Genomic DNA, 16,566 nt, shown 5'->3' on the forward strand with positions numbered 1-16,566 from the left:
AATCATCTGAAAAAACAGAACAGATATTATGGTCTTATCAAGGGGGGCAAAACAACTACAATTGGTTGCAAATCAGCTGCAAAGAGACACGAAGAGACTCACAATAAGGGGCAAAACAATCACAAAGAGACTCAAGTTAATACAAAGACACACAGCAACTGCAAAGACACTCAAGATTACTACAATGAGACATAAAGCGACTACAAAATGGGCAGAACAACCCAGTCAACAAATAACTGGGCTATAATAGGACCAAGACATCATAAAGTGACACAAAATGACTTTAAATGTACACAAAACATCACAAAGAGACACAAAACAACAGAGAGATGTGTAATAACTACAAAGAGACACCAGAGAAGAAGTGCCTCTATAAGATATATATATATACTACAAAGAGACACTAGAGAAGAAGTGCCTCTATAAGATGTGTATGTATGTATATATATATATATATATATATATATATATATATATATATACTCTCTTGTCGAGCTGAAAGACACGACAGGCCTACAAACCAAACGACACCACTTACCCTGAAATCATTGTATGCCATAACAACATATGCTTAAATTATTAACTAGAAGGATTATTAGATTAGCTTTGGTGCTGGCTCCTTCACCGGCACTGGAACACCAGGTGCTCCTTAGTTACTCCTACTCCTGATTAGATCTATTTTGTCCTCCTCTATAAATAGGTTTGGGAGACATACATCATCTTTTGGTACAAGAAGATTGATACTGTCAAAACCTAATCAATTTAAGAGGAAAAGTCTCCACAATAGATGAAGGCTGCCTCTCTAAAAACAAGTGGGCCCCGTGCTGCCATTGGATTAACTGAGAGAGAAATACTTGTGGAACAATACAATGGTCCATTCTCATTCAGTTTAATCCTTGTTGGTATTGCAAGCAGTTTCATATGACTCCGCAGAGAAAAGGCTACTACAAGCACCTCTCTGAAGAAGTGTTTCGGCTACAGATTAAAAAAATACAAATGTCAACTGTAAGTAGCAACCTTTCACTTTTTAATGTATTAATTTCACTGTGTTTGTGTAGAATGTGTGTATGTGTTGTTACAATTGCAGTAGTTTGACTGAACTTTGTGAACTTGCTCTGTAATTCAAATGCTTCAAGATGGCTTTAGTCCATAGTTCCTCATTTTTAGAGCAAAACGTACAATGATGTCATGCCCAGCTGCCAGATGTTTTTGTTATTTGTTGCATTTGTCTTAGTGGGTGCATTATGTGCTGTCAAATTGATATAAAGTGAAGCTTCTTTTTCATAAATATTCATTAAAGCAGTCAGTCCCCAGACAATGTTCAGAAAGGCTTACAACTGTAGATAATTATTATTATTATAATTATTATGACAGGCACTAATAGAAGTTTAGAAAAAATAGAGTCATCCTTTCCTCCTCTGTGCTGCTTCTTTTCTACCAGTCAGTCAAAAACACCTGCAGATATGTGTATACGGTTTGAAAACGTTAAATGGGTGTCATTGTTTTGACCCAGTCGTTAACACTTGTGCATCATGGAACAAACCCCATGTTCTCAGTTAAGTCTATAATATATGTGGGCTTCATCTTTTGATTGTAGTCCCCACCAACCTCTTGCGATTGGATGCTCCTGGTTGAACAGAAGAATGTAAGGAACACTCTTTTTGGTCATTTTTGCTGTCAAAGAACCAAGAAATGTAGCAAAAAAAACAAATTCTTCACAGATTTGGTAGTTGTTTCTTTCACTCAGCTGCTGTTGCTCTGCATGCTCCTTGATGCTTCTTCCAGTGACACAGATGAATGAGCAGCAGGGATCTTTGTCCCGTGGCTCAGTGTGAGTGTTTTCTCTGGCAGATAAATGTCCGAGTTACAACCATGGATGCTGAGCTGGAGTTTGCCATCCTGCCCAGCACAACTGGCAAACAGCTTTTTGACCAGGTACACTGTTGATTTACAATCAAACAGGTGCTGTGACAGACAAGTGTGTAATTGTGTTACTTTTCGGCGTGTTTAGATTGTGAAGACGATCGGGCTGCGGGAAACCTGGTTCTTTGGCCTCCAGTATCAGGACAGCAAAGGCTTCTCCACCTGGCTCAAGCTGAACAAGAGGGTGAGGAGAAGTTTGTGTATCAACTTTTAATATCCCTTGGTGGCATTGGCTGACTCCCTCGATAACTGGATTTAAAGGAAGACGTAATCATGCTTTTGGTTTTGGCAATGCCCTTGCATCCCCCCATTGAGGCTAATTAGTATGTATCTTTTCATTCCACTATCCCTCCGCTGTGGGGTGATGATCCCAGGTGACAGCTCAAGATGTGAAGAGGGACAACCCTTTGTTGATCAAATTCAGGGCCAAGTTTTACCCTGAGGATGTTGCCGATGAACTGATCCAGGAGGCAACACAGCGTCTCTTCTTCCTGCAGGTTGGTGATGAGCATGTGCACATTGTTTCAAAGCAGAATCTTGCTGTAAATTTGCATCCTTAAAAACATAGGATGGGAATAATGAATTTCCCTATTCATTTTCTGATAAGATGGCACATTATTTTAATTATATGCAATGAGAAGGATTCAGATTCATTGACTTGCTACTGATATATGCAAAAAGGAGACTAGAAGTCATACTAAATCCTCAATATGAAACTGTTAAACGTGCATTAAGTTGCTAGACTATCACAATGTAATTAATGCTATCTTATGCAAGTGTGGTACCCAGATGCAATGATAAATAAGTTGTCAACGAATCAAAACAAACCCATCTTAACGACCAGTGGGGGTTCCTTGATGACTCACGTAGATCCTGTTTACCCCCGGGTCTTCCATAAGGGACACAAAAACGGATCCAGGTGCAGTAAATAAACGTCAAAACACAATAGGATTCTCTCTCTGGGAATCACATAAACATTGACATCACCTTACATGATACCTTTATACAGACAACATCACAAACCATTAGGGATTCATAAAGTTAAAGCAATTTCAAGAAACTTTTTGTGTTGATTGTGGCGGCCCCTGTGGACATAAACAGTTGTGTTTCCTTGAGCACAAACACATTGGTTGGAAGTTTCTTGTTCTGGCTAGCACATGCATTTGTTTTGGAATCAAGTAGATGAAAAAGAAAACTTATTAGCATAACAATTCAAACAACTGTTTCTTTTTGTGGCTTAGTAAGATTAATAACTGTAAAATGAGAGTTGTGAAACAAAGTAAAGCTTTTGTTTTAACCATCAACATAAATTCAGATTTTGATGTAAAACCACATCTGGCAATGAAGTTCACAAATAAAGAAGACATATTAAAGCCCTATCTAGGAGGAAGAGGGTCAGGATATCTCTTCAAATCCTACAATCTTTCCATCACCAAGGGCAACTCCTGTTTCAACCATGCTCAATCACTGTCTCTCTTTTAGGGGCTTTTTTGTTCTTGGCCAATTCTTTTATTTTCTCTTTGCTGATCGTGCAGAAGTGTAAGCCATAACCACAAAATGTAATGTCAAATATAAAATCTTCTAAAAAGGAATTTCCTCCTGTTTATGTTTGGTTAGAATAAAACTCCCCGTAAAAATTATGCCTTCCGGTCTGCTTGCTGGAAGTTATTTCATCTGATTTCACATGGAATCTGATCCGGAGACAAGCGATTAAGATGACCTATATAGAAATAGCCAGTCTTCTTCCAGATGCTCTTGTTTCCTCATATATGTCATGAAGAGGCATCCTTATTAAACTGAGATTGTTTCGTAATCAATTAGAAACACCTTAAAGTCACTTTAACCCTTCTCTAATGTTGCAGGTCAAATTTGCCCATTTCAAAGTTTAAAAATATATATTTTTTAAATAGTTAGAGTTAAAAGTATTTTTTCATAAAAAGAAAAAATTTGAAAATGTAAAAAAATATATTTTTTAAAAATATCAATGTAATGTAAAACCATTGTATTTTTATGAAAGTCTTTCCAAAGTACATAAAAAAAAGTTTGAAAATGCTTTTTTGATGAAAAAGGACACCATTGCACTAAATATTCATTAAAATGGTAAGTAATGGAGTGATTAATTAAATAAAAACATTTTTTATTGGGATTTTTTATTTTCCGACACTTTTGGATAATTAAACATGCCTCGGGTTATTACTGTTCCTAAAAAAACAAACATAACAGAAGGGTTCAAGCAGATCTTGTGGTTGATTTTCTGTGTTTTAGGTAAAAGAATGCATCCTAAATGATGACATATACTGCCCACCTGAGACTGCGGTGCTGTTGGCCTCTTATGCAGTTCAGGTCAAACATGGAGACTACAGGAAAGACTATCACGTACCAGGATACCTCTCAAGAGAGAAGATGCTGCCACAGAGGTACTGAGTCCTATTAGGAGTGTTAACTTAATTCCAGTTCCAGTCGCCTGAATTCCAACTGGTTTGTTCTCTTTACTTTTAAAACCAGGGTTATGGAGCAGCACAAACTGAATAAGAATCAGTGGGAGGAAAGAATCCAGGTGTGGCATCAAGAGCACAAGGGAATGCTCAGGTACTGCAGTCATGCTTCAAAAAGTCATTAATGCATTTTTTTTGTAAAGTTCTGTAGCTTATTAAATTACTTCGCACCACAGAGAAGACGCCATGGTGGAGTACCTCAAGATAGCCCAGGATCTGGAGATGTACGGGGTCAACTATTTTAACATTAAGAACAAGAAAGGGTCAGAGCTGTGGTTGGGAGTGGACGCACTGGGCCTCAACATCTATGACAAAAAGGACAAGTAGGTTGCAGTTTTAAAATGTAACATGTATATGTCTCTGCTCTGACAAACTTATTGTAAATCAATGTATGTTTTTGTACGACATTCATGGTCCCCAGTGGATTAATACTTCTGATTTTGGTGATCCCTCACTATACATTTACTTCTAGCATCACAAGGTTGACATTTCAGTGTTATTTTTTTGTGAAACGTCTTGAAGATTATTGGATGGATCGTTATAAAATGCCATACAGATATCCTTGGTCCCCAGAGGATGAACCCTAATGAGTTTAGCAACCCCTTGACTTTCCCTTTAGCGCCACCATCATGTTTACTTTTGTGCATTAAAGTGAGTTTTCAGTGGTGAACACATCTCACTTATAGAAGAAGAAGAAAAAGAAGAAGAAGAAGAAGAAGAAAAAAGAAGATTACTTTATTAATCCCATAATGGGGAAATGAAGTGAACACACCATGCAAGGAGCAGTACATTACTGCGCCTGGGGAGCTGTGGAGGGGGGTTAGGTGCCTTGTTCAAGGGCACTTCAGTCCTACACCTGTCAGTACCGGGATTTGAACCAAGCCGTTACAAGCCCGATTCCTAACCTCTAGGCCATGGACTGCCTCGTGATGACGCTGCTTGTTGTTGACATTTCTTTTCTTGGTGTTATAACTATTTTTTCACTGTGTTAAAGAATAGAACATGATAACCTATTTTAACTGCTATGGATGGTCAACTATTACAATATTTTTACAGGATGACCCCAAAGATTGGCTTTCCCTGGAGTGAGATCAGAAATATTTCCTTCAATGACAAGAAGTTTGTCATCAAACCAATCGACAAGAAAGCTCCGGTATGCAAAACACATTTGTGTTTCTTAACAGTGATTTTTCTAGGGGTGGAATGTAACTAAGTACATTTACTCAAGTATTGTGCTTAGGTACAATTTTGAGGTACGTATACTTTACTTGAATATTTCATATTTTATGTAACTTTATACTTCTACTCCACTACATTTTGAGGCAAATATTGTACTTTTTACTCCACTACATTTAGCTGACAGCTTTGGTTACTTTTCAGGTCCAGATCAACATGAAAAACATAAATATTAAGCATTTTTATTTTTTTATTAAACCATATATATATATATATATATATATATATATATATATATATATATATATATATATATATATATGATTTGAGTGGGTCCATTCTGCATAATGACTTTTGATACTTTAAGTACATTTTGATGCTGATACTTTTGTACTTTTACTTCAGTAAGTTTTGAATGCAGGACTTTTACTTGTAGTAGAGTAATTTCACAGTGTAGTATTAGTACTACACTGTGAAACTACTACTACTACTATATATATATATATATATATATATATATATATATATATATGTATAAAATAAATAAAAAAACACAAATAAATACAGCACAGGCCACAGTGAGAGGGAGATAGGTTTTTCAGATACCTGCTATTTTTTACTACATACCTTATGCCAGACGCTGCAGGTCTTTCTGTGTAGGCATGTGGAACTGCAAGCTTATCTTAGCTTAACTCAATTCATGGATGTTTGTGGATCGGATTAAATAGCTTCTCCTTCTCCAGTGCTTAGGGTTTAATGCGTAATACTTATTGTCTAAGCGTTAGCAATTTTCATGAAAACATTTTCACAACCCCATACAAGATCCTACAAGTACTTCTTCAGAGATATGTCTGTTCATATTTATTCACTGTGGATATAAACAGGAGAGGCAAGAGAATCTCATATCTTTGTTACTGGTGAACTGACCAATTTTGCAAATGCATAAATTACAGCAAGTGGCGTAATGAGAGCAGCTGCTACTTGATCTCACTCACAAACATGATTTTAGCCTCACACTTCAGTACGCCCGCTAGCACAGACTTGAGGAAAACCTCCAAGAGTTTAGAAAAATTCTCCCAAACAGAAATGTTCCCTTAAGTATACTAACACACTATTAACGATAAAAACAAATCTGAGATGCTAATGATGTGTCATAAATCACTGACTGCTGATGTTTCTGTTAAAGGACTTTGTTTTCTACGTACCTCGTCTCCGCATCAACAAACGTATCCTGGCATTGTGCATGGGGAATCATGACCTTTACATGCGTAGACGTAAACCTGACACCATCGAGGTGCAGCAGATGAAGGCCCAGGCCAAGGAGGAGAAGAACAAGAGGCAGATGGAGAGGTAAGACGAAGGACATTACGAAGCTTTATTTATTTATTTATTTGTATTATTTTTTTTTTTACAGTTTACAGTGTGTTCTCTCTGCTTTAAGAAAGAACTGTCAGAATATATAGTTTTTTCTTCAGATGTGTATTTATGTACAATTCTCCTGTCAGGGCTCTGCTCGAGAGTGAGAAAAAAAAGCGAGAAAACGCTGAGAAGGAAACAGAGAAGATTGCTCGTGAGACCATGGAGCTGATGGAGAGATTGAGACAGATTGAAGAGCAGACAAAGAGAGCTCAAGATGGTCTGACAACTTTCTGAATACAAATGTTCCTCAACTTGAGTTTGATTATTTTTTCTGTTTAAGAACATTAAAAGAACGACAGTATAGTGAAATATTTGACATGGCAGGATCGCTACAAAGCGTATACGATGTGGGCATGTCTTGGTATATGTGTAGGATTTTTTTGTGTGTGTTTCAGAGCTGGAGGAGCAGACTCGCAGGGCTCTCGAGTTAGAGAAAGAGAGGACAATTGCTCAGGAGGAGGCTGAGCGCCTGGAAAAGGACCGCAGAGCTGCAGTGGAAGCAAAAGCCGCCCTGCTTCACCAGTCTGAAACCCAGATCAAGAGCCAGGAAAGCCTGGTACTCCGACACACACCTGCACGCAGGGTTAATTCACTTCTAACGGACTTGATTAAATTAGAAGGTGGATTCAATCCAAACCTAAAAAGTGGAAAAACTGGTTGCTGTTAAGTAATCATTCAGCCAATTTACTTTATTCCCATGGTCAAGGGCTCATTATGGTATATTTACATTTATTGATCAAGTCCAACTCTAAGCTAGAAACAAGGCTGGTCAGGTATTGATGTCATCAAGTGATTCACAAATTCAGCCTGACAGTTTATTTCAATTTATTCACATTTTTAGCAGATTAAATGGAAAGGCAATTAACCTGAGCCGTGATGCTGCATAACACACACACACAGAGACATGCACGCACACACACACACACACACACACACACACACTGTAACAAACATGTGCACTTGCAGACGGAGCACAACGACCTCAGTTCAGGAGCACTCTTAACTCTCTTCTCATTTGTGTGCGTGTGTGTATAGGCCACTGAGCTGGCAGAGCTTACCTCTAAGATCTCCCAGCTGGAAGACGCCAAGAAGAGAAAGGATGAGGAGGCGAATAGATGGCAGAAAAGGGTGAGAATTAATAAAAAGAACCATGAGAGATAAAGGATGAATCAAACATGAGCAGAGAGGGATGTCTGACACTTATAAGTGTTAGGCCTGGGTAAAGTAAAAGCAAGGCATCAACCACAGCAGACTCTCTGTGATTAAATGGGTTTTATGGGTGTCACTGCATAATACTATAGTTGGCTAAAACAAAACATTACATGCATATGCAACTTTTACCCAAGATTTACCAAAAGTGTCTGCAAATCTTTGTATACAAAGATTATATATATATTCTACTGCTGATTTTAATGAGTTTTTCTCTTTCTTGTTTCTGGTCTCTGTAGCACTTTGAGATTTCTGTATGAAAAGTGCTTTACAAATAAAATTTATTATTATTATTATTATTATTACAAACAGGAAGTGCTGTACTAAAATCACCACATTATTTGGTAATATTTGCAGTGTTAGCCCTTATTCATTCATTTATTTATTTATTTATATTACCAATAAAGAAGAAATCACCTTTTATCAGGAAACATATTGGCCTTGATTAGTGAGCGCATCTCAACCTGGGATTCAACAGGAAATTGGCAAGTTATCCCCCCAAAAATGGCCAGCACAGTTTTAGTGTTATTTATATAATTTTTAATATTTTGAGATAAAGAAAACATCACTTTTCCCCCCAGAAATAACATTCCAATTCTGTACAACCAAACTGCATATTCAATTACATTTTAAAGGTTAGTGTCACAGTTTTAAACACATGGTTAATGTTGTGAACTAAACAAAACTACTTGGTTAGGTTGAGGAAAATATCATGATTTGGGTTCAAATAAATTATAATAATTGTTACAGAGCTTAAGTTACTTACATTAATTAAGTATGTTGAATAAGTCCATCTATGTATGTTTTTTGTGATATTTATACAACCTCAACTCCAGAAAAGTTGGGATTGTGTGTGAAATGTAATTAAAAACACAATGCATCAAATTGAAAATTAAGTGTATATATACAAAAAAAAAGTGAAATTCAATTCAATTGTATATACACTCATGGAAAAAATAAGTAGACCCCCCTTTTTCTTCAATTTCTTGTTCATTTTAATGCCTGATAGAACAAAAGGTACATTTGTTTTGACAAATATGATAAAAACAAAAAATAGCTCACAATAGTTCATTTAAGAGCTGCTATCTAGACATTTTCCATGGTTTTCTTGGTAATAACCAAAATCGTTATAAGGAAACCATGGAAAATGGCTAGATATCAGCTGATTAGTGCAAATTATTGCATTCTGTTTTATTTCCATTTCAGGCAGTGTCCCAATTTTTTTGGAATCAGGGGTTGTTTTAATATTACAAACAGCCACACCTTGCATCAGTTACAATAAGTAAACACTGTTATGGGACACAGACAGTGTGGAATTCAAAGAGGACTTTGATTAAAGAGCCATCTGTTACAATTCAAAAACAAATGCTGTCTCAGAGAAAATCCTTTCTCTCAAAAATTAAATTGAAAATGCAGTTTTCTTGTGAAAACAATTTTTAGGAGTCTGAAAGAAAGATACAAGTTCTAAATAACACATTTTGGAACAGGCTCCGTGCACTTTAACATCCAACCACAGCGCATCTTATCAAGTCGTGTATGTTGGCAGGCGATGGTGGTAGAAGCTGATTTGGAGCGAACAAAAGAGGAACTGAAGACTAAACTCATGGGTGTCCACATCCAGGATTCAGTCCACCCTCATATGCATGAGCACGACGAGACGGATGAGAGCAGTGCAGAGGCGAGTGCTGAGCTCACTTCACCAGGCATGGTCCGGGATCGCAGCGAGGAAGAGAGAGTAACAGAGGCCCAGAAGAACCAGAGGCTGCAGAAAAACCTCAAGGTAAGGTTAAGTGAACCTAATCTAATTTCTTATTTCACGGATTTGCTGTTCTTTTACTCGCTGTGAGGTCAGGGTTCATGTTCAGATAGAGATTAGCAGTCCCTGGGCTGATCTGGAGCTATTAGGAGTGTGTGGTTCGATCTCTCAGTTGCACTGCAAAATCTCAACCACGACTGGAGGAATTGCCGTGAAATTTTCTCGAGGCATTCATGGTTTTACTGACTTTTTATCACTGGTGGAATGTAACAAAGAACATTTACTCAAGTAATGTACTTAAGTAAAATTTTGAGGTACTTGAGGTATTTATGTAACTTTACTACATTTTGAGGCTAAACTTTTTTTTTAGCATTTAGCTGACAGCTTTAGTTACTTTTCAGGTTGAGATTTAACATGAAAAACATGATCAATTTAAAGTGATGAGACTTTTTTTGTACTTAAACCTCATAACTGTATATTAAGTAGGTAAAATGAGCCCTATCTGCTTACATAATTGCATCAATTATAGTAACACAATAATATATTTGGAATATATAAAACAATTTGCATTTACTTTTGATACTTTAAGTACATTTTGATGCTGACACTTTTGTACTTTTACTTCAGTAAGTTTTGAATGCAGGATTTTTACTTGTAGTGGAGTAATTTCACAGTGTGCTATTAGTACTTTTACTTGAGTAAGGGATCTAAATACTTTTTCCACCACTGCTTTTTATCTTGCATAAACTATTATTAGACGGATTACCTTGATATACATTATGTATATATTGAAGGACCCTAAAGCATAAACCTAAGAACTTTTGTGATTGCTTTATCTAGCAACACCAGTATGTCAAAGTGTAAATTGCTTTAAATTCACAAGCTTGTTTTCATTTTCATAAAAATTATTATTATTATTATTATTATTATCTTAATTACAGTATATAAAAAATGTCAACTAAACTAGGCTGTTTAATTTTCATTTTCAAGGCTCGAAATAGGGTTTGCGGCTACATCCCAACATTTTTTCTCTTTTTTGGCCAACAATGGCTCTTTTATTAGTAAAGGTTGCAGATCTCTGGTCTATACAACTATATGACTATTTGTGTGCCGTTGGGGCCATGACATTGAAACCAAAAAAAATATGAAGTGACAGTTGTCTTATTTATAAAAATGTGCTTGAGAATAACTTTTGATGTCCTGGTGAGGCATCAAGCTACTAGCCACAAAAACTAACTTTAACTGTTTTCTATCAAATCACTCTGGAATTCTTGTAAAATGCCGTCTAAAACCTGGCTATGGCTAAAAAAAAACCACACACAGAGAGTACATTGTAATTCTCTGTGTTTTTTTCTGTCTTACTTTGTGTATTTCTGTTTTCAGGACTCAAAAGTAGCCTTTGTTCTGCCTGATTTCATTGACTGGAACAGCTGTGGAATGCGAATATCATATAAGGCATTTGTGCCGTGCTGGTTGCAGTGGTGGAAAAAGTATTCAGGCCTAAGTATTCAAGTACTAAAACCACACTGTGAAACTACTCCACTACAAGTAAAAGCCCTGCATCCAAAACTTACTGAAGTAAATGTACAAAAGTATCAGCATCAAAATGTACTTAAAGTATCAAAAGTAAATGCAGAATGGAATATTAGACTATTTGTCATGATGAATTTATGTAAGCAGCATTTGAATTTTGTAAAGATAGGGCTCATTTTAACTGCTTAATATACTGTTATGAGGTTTAATTGATAAAATACAGAATAATTTAAAAATTGATCATGTTTTTCGTGTTTTTCATGTTTTTAAAACTAAAGTAACTGAAGCTGTCAGCTAAATGTAGTGGAGTAAAAAGTATAAAGCTACATAAAATGGAAATACTCAAGTAAAGTACACATATCTCAAAATTATACATAAGTACAGTACTGGAGTAAATGTACTTGGTTACTTTCCACCACTGGTTGGTCGTTGCTGCCTCAGAACCTGCCTCCAGTTCCCTGCCCTCTATCTGAAATGTAGCTGATGAATGACCTCATATGCACAGAAAATTTTGCAGAGACATTCACGGCTCCAAAGCAATATAACCTGCCACCCCAGGAGATCCCCTGAGTTTTTTATTCTGATGGAAATATCTGGACAAAAGTTGCAAAGGTTGCTTTAAGTCTCTGACTTTGTAAAGCTGCATCATCAGGTGAAAATGTCAATACTTTGGTTTATGAATAAATACCTTCAAAAACAAATTAAATTAAAGAGTTAATTCCCACCATCCTCATCTATACTTGACTTTAGTCCTGATAAGCAAATGTCAGCACGCTAGCAGGCTAAATAAACTGACATTGGGGTACACTCTGGACAGTCACCAGACACCAGATCACCAGATCACATGGCAGACACACAGAGACAGACAATCATTCACACTCTCATTCTCTCATTCACACCTACGGGCAATTTATCTGGCTCTTATTCACTGACTTAATAATGAATCGCTTATAAAGCAACTATTTTATTTATAACTTATTATTATAACCTTGGTGTGGAGCGATGTGTGTCGCAGCTTATCACGCACCGCTGTGGTGGCTGCCTCTTCTTCCCCTTTTTCCACTTTTGCGAGATTTTAAAAGTATATTTGCTGTGTTGCCTGTTGACAATGTCATATAGAGGTCCTGACTCTGCTGTAAAAGTCAAGGTTATTGCCACCAGAAATTATATTCGGGTAATGTGGGACACTTGGTAATGTGGGACACTTAAGGTTTGGCTGGTTTATTTCCTGCTTAAAGTAAATATAGTCATCAAAACCTTTACTATTGGTCTACCATGGATGTCATGTGACTGAAATTACATAAAATATTTTTAAATTGAGAAAATTATAACAAAGTCAAAATTGCAAAATGTGTCCCACATTACCCGAATTCACTATACCCATAGAATTAAGTACACTTTGCATAATAACAGACATTGCTGCAGCTACATAATCATTCAAGTTGCAAATCCCAACCAGAAAGAAGCCAATAACAAATCAAATTAAATTGGGCCCTATCTCACTGCCAGAACAAGATATGGTGTTGCATAGATGACTCAACACAAAACTGGACTTAATAACGATGGACAATAGAGTGTTTTTCAGTTGGGGATTGAGGAGGAGCACAGGGGTGATGGGAGAGGGGCAAGGCTTCTGAATGCTCTCGTAAAGAGTCTGGGGAAAGAGGATCTCATTCACTGTGTGTTTGTGTTCCCTTTCAGTTCCTGAGCACTGAGCTGGCTGGAGCTGTAGACGAGAGCAAAAAGACCCCCAATGACCTGATCCACGCCGAGAATGTGAAGGCGGGCCGTGACAAATACAAGACCCTACGTCAGATTCGTCAGGGCAATACCAAGCAGCGCATTGATGAGTTTGAGTCCATGTGAGAGGGGCTGCTACAGGCCCGCACAGACTGAAAACAAGATGAGGATAGATAATGAAATTGGACACATTGAGAGTTTTTAGAAGCATGGGTGTATTATGAGACAATGGGTCCCTAGGCACAGTCAGGTGGAGAGCCCCACCATCTCTTCTACATAAGAGCAGTACACACAGACTTTAGAGTTGTGTAGCCTGTTGTTTTGTGTCTCTTTGTTGTTATTTTGAAGTACTTTTGCATCAATTTATTATTAATCCAGTCTTTTTCTTGTTACTTTTTTCTCTTTGGTTGTTTTTCCCCTTTTTGTTATATTGTTGTATCTCTTTGTAGTTTTTTTGTGTCCCTTTGTGGTTGTTTTGTGTGTCTTTGCAGTCATTTTGTATCGTTTTGCATCTCTTTGTAGTCATTGTGTGTCTTTTTGTGGTTGCTTTGTGTGTCTTTGCAGTCATTTTGTATCTCTTTGTGATTATTTTCCCCTTTTCATAATCTCTTTGCAGTTGTTTTGTGTCTCTTTTGTAGCTGCTTTGGTCTCTTTTTACTTTTTTTGTGAGTCATTTTTATTTTCTTTGTGGTCGATCTGACTCTCTTACTGGTCAGTATGTTCGTCTTTGAGTGGGGTTTGGACACTTTGTATCCCTGGGTCTGTGCCCGGTAAGCCCATTTAATAATCCATCCATGTTTAAAAGTGTAGGTGCAGATTATTGCATAAGTAGAAGATGAACCTGACATAACAGGTCGAATGTTATTGCAAATCATGTTTCCACTTGTAATATCAATGATTTAAATGCCATTGTATCTGGAAACAAGTTAGAAGTACATTTTTATTTACATAGCAACAACAACAAAAAACACCTTGATGGTCCACTTCAGTGTTGCAAAGATATGAGTCAAACATAATCTATGCTGTCATTTATGAAAAGCTTTGCCGTTGTCCTTGCCAATCATATGACACACATTTGCAATTTCCATTCGCCACCTAATGAAAACTTTACTAATATTAATTAATTAAGAAATTACATTTGAAACCGTCCCATTTAATGTCAAATCCTTTATTCTTTATTGCAGAAATAAAATACACAGAAACATTATCAGTGCGTTGTTTGTGCATCAATATGAATGAGGATGCATCACTTTGACTGTGAGGCAAACTGCTCAAAAGCTGTGATCAAAAACTATTATCACCAATGATCAACCTTAAATAGGTGTTCCTCCATCCAATATAAATAAACAGAGAAAAAGTTACATTGACATGCATGTACTGTATTCCTTAAAGAGATACTTCAGGTTTATGGAAGTGGGGTGCCATTAGGGTAATTTAACCTTGCAGTTATCATCTGTTATTGTGTGCCTTTGAATCTGAACTAACCCTTTAAAACACCCAAGTCACACAATAACACAAACAAACTAAACAAGTGAGGCAGTGGTAAAAAAACTGGTTTGTAAATGGAGTCTGGTTGCTTTGAAGAGAGCATAGATAACAGCTTCTGTTTCCCTCATCTAAAATTAAACAGAGCTGTGTGATGGTAAGGTATGCTCTATATTCTCGTAATAATACCACACTGCAGAATTACTCCACTACAAATAAAAGCCCTGCATTCCAAACTTAATTAAGTAGGCCTAAAAGTAAAAAAGTATCAACATCAACATGTACTTAAAGTATCAAAAGTAAAAGTAATTGTTATGCAGAATGTACCCCCTGAGATTGTTTTAAATTTTCCAAACATAACAACGTTATTATTGATGTATTATATAGCAAAATTTAAATATTGTCAAGTCAGTGTTGCTGGTTTCACTAATTAATATACTGTTATGTGGTTTAAATGATAAAAATGTGTAATTATTTTAAATTGATGATGTTTTTCATGTTAAATCTCGACCTGAAAAGTAATTGAAGCTGGCAGCTAAATGTATTGGAGTAAAAAGTACAATATTTATCTCAAAATGTAGTGAGTAGAAGTATAAAGTTACATAAATGGAAATACTCAAGTAAAGTACAAGTACCCTACAATTGTACTAAAGAACAGTACTTGAGTAAATCTAATTAGTTACATTCCATTGTATATTCTAAATATGGCATATAATTTAACTCGCCTAGTTGTGCTTTTGTTTAGGTGGAACTTTTTTAGGAGGCTAAAATATGCTTTGCTGCTGCCCCCATCCACAGCAGTACATTTCTTAGCTTCCGTGTTCGTACTTGTGCCTTTTTCTCCAAACTGTTGGCATACTGACCACCATTTACTGTCGGCAATACACTATGAATATGGATCAGTAGCTCATACAACCCCACTTCAATACAATCTGCACTATCCCTTTAACTTCACCTCACTGCATCCACTCATGCAAATAGTAGGGTTGCTACTATAAGGAAACATACCCAAATTAATATAAATGTTATCTAATTTTGTAAAGATGTGTGTTTCTATGGATGTGTACACCTGTTGCAGTATGAATGCTTTTTTTTCTTTTTTTCCCCAAACTTTATTGAGAAGTTCCAATTACAGTCAGAACATTCATCTTGAGTAGAACAAAACAAAGTCTGGCATCACAAATTGAGAAAATAAATAAATATGAGACAAAGTGAATGAAGTGAATAAGTCAGTACAGGTGTAAATTAAACAGAATAATAAAAAATAATTAAAAAGGAAGGAGGAAAAAAGAAAAGGGCATGACATATTACATTTCTCCAAATATATCTTGAATTATGTTAACAGTATGTATACATTTGTTATTATCATTTGTTACATTCAAGGTAGAAAGGTCGACCTTTGGAAAATTTGGCTTTATGTATGTGGAATTTCACCATTAGAATAATCAAATTAATTAAGTGTTGCATTTTCCTATCTTTATTGCTATAGTATAAAATTATATATATGGCTTTCAAATTAATTTGTGGGTTGGAATGTGAGGTGGTGTAAACTTAATTTTTTTCCCAAAAAAATCTGGGGAAAATGACATTCAACAAAAAGGTTCCTGATTGTTTCCGCTTCAGCATTACAAAATACACAATTAACATCAATATTGACACATTTTGACATTTGTCATTTGTTAGTGGGTTAAATGTTATCTATCATTTTATATTGAACTTCTTTAATTTTATTGGAGATAGCAAATGTATGTGGAAGGAGCTTATTTATATACAGTCTATGGGAAGGAGCCATGCAGTATGAATGCTTCTCTTCAGCCATCTGTTGCTGCT

At 36.2% G+C, this 16,566-nt stretch overlaps 1 protein-coding gene across 1 annotated transcript; it reads left to right on the plus strand.

Moving 5' to 3' along the window:
- The first annotated feature begins 888 nt into the window (after window positions 1–888).
- On the plus strand, window positions 889–15,281 carry LOC131981527 (moesin-like). Its single transcript, XM_059345852.1, has 15 exons — window positions 889–1,005; window positions 1,598–1,645; window positions 1,852–1,935; window positions 2,012–2,107; window positions 2,298–2,420; window positions 4,189–4,340; window positions 4,429–4,512; window positions 4,595–4,741; window positions 5,475–5,571; window positions 6,781–6,944; window positions 7,100–7,230; window positions 7,409–7,569; window positions 8,049–8,141; window positions 9,769–10,002; window positions 13,213–15,281. Exons 1-15 carry the CDS (start codon window positions 922–924, stop codon window positions 13,375–13,377), a joined length of 1,863 nt encoding a protein of 620 aa, XP_059201835.1. The 5' UTR covers window positions 889–921; the 3' UTR covers window positions 13,378–15,281.
- The last annotated feature ends 1,285 nt before the right edge of the window (window positions 15,282–16,566 follow it).

This window comes from Centropristis striata, chromosome 12 (genome assembly GCF_030273125.1).
Source record: "Centropristis striata isolate RG_2023a ecotype Rhode Island chromosome 12, C.striata_1.0, whole genome shotgun sequence".
Lineage (NCBI taxonomy): Eukaryota > Metazoa > Chordata > Actinopteri > Perciformes > Serranidae > Centropristis > Centropristis striata.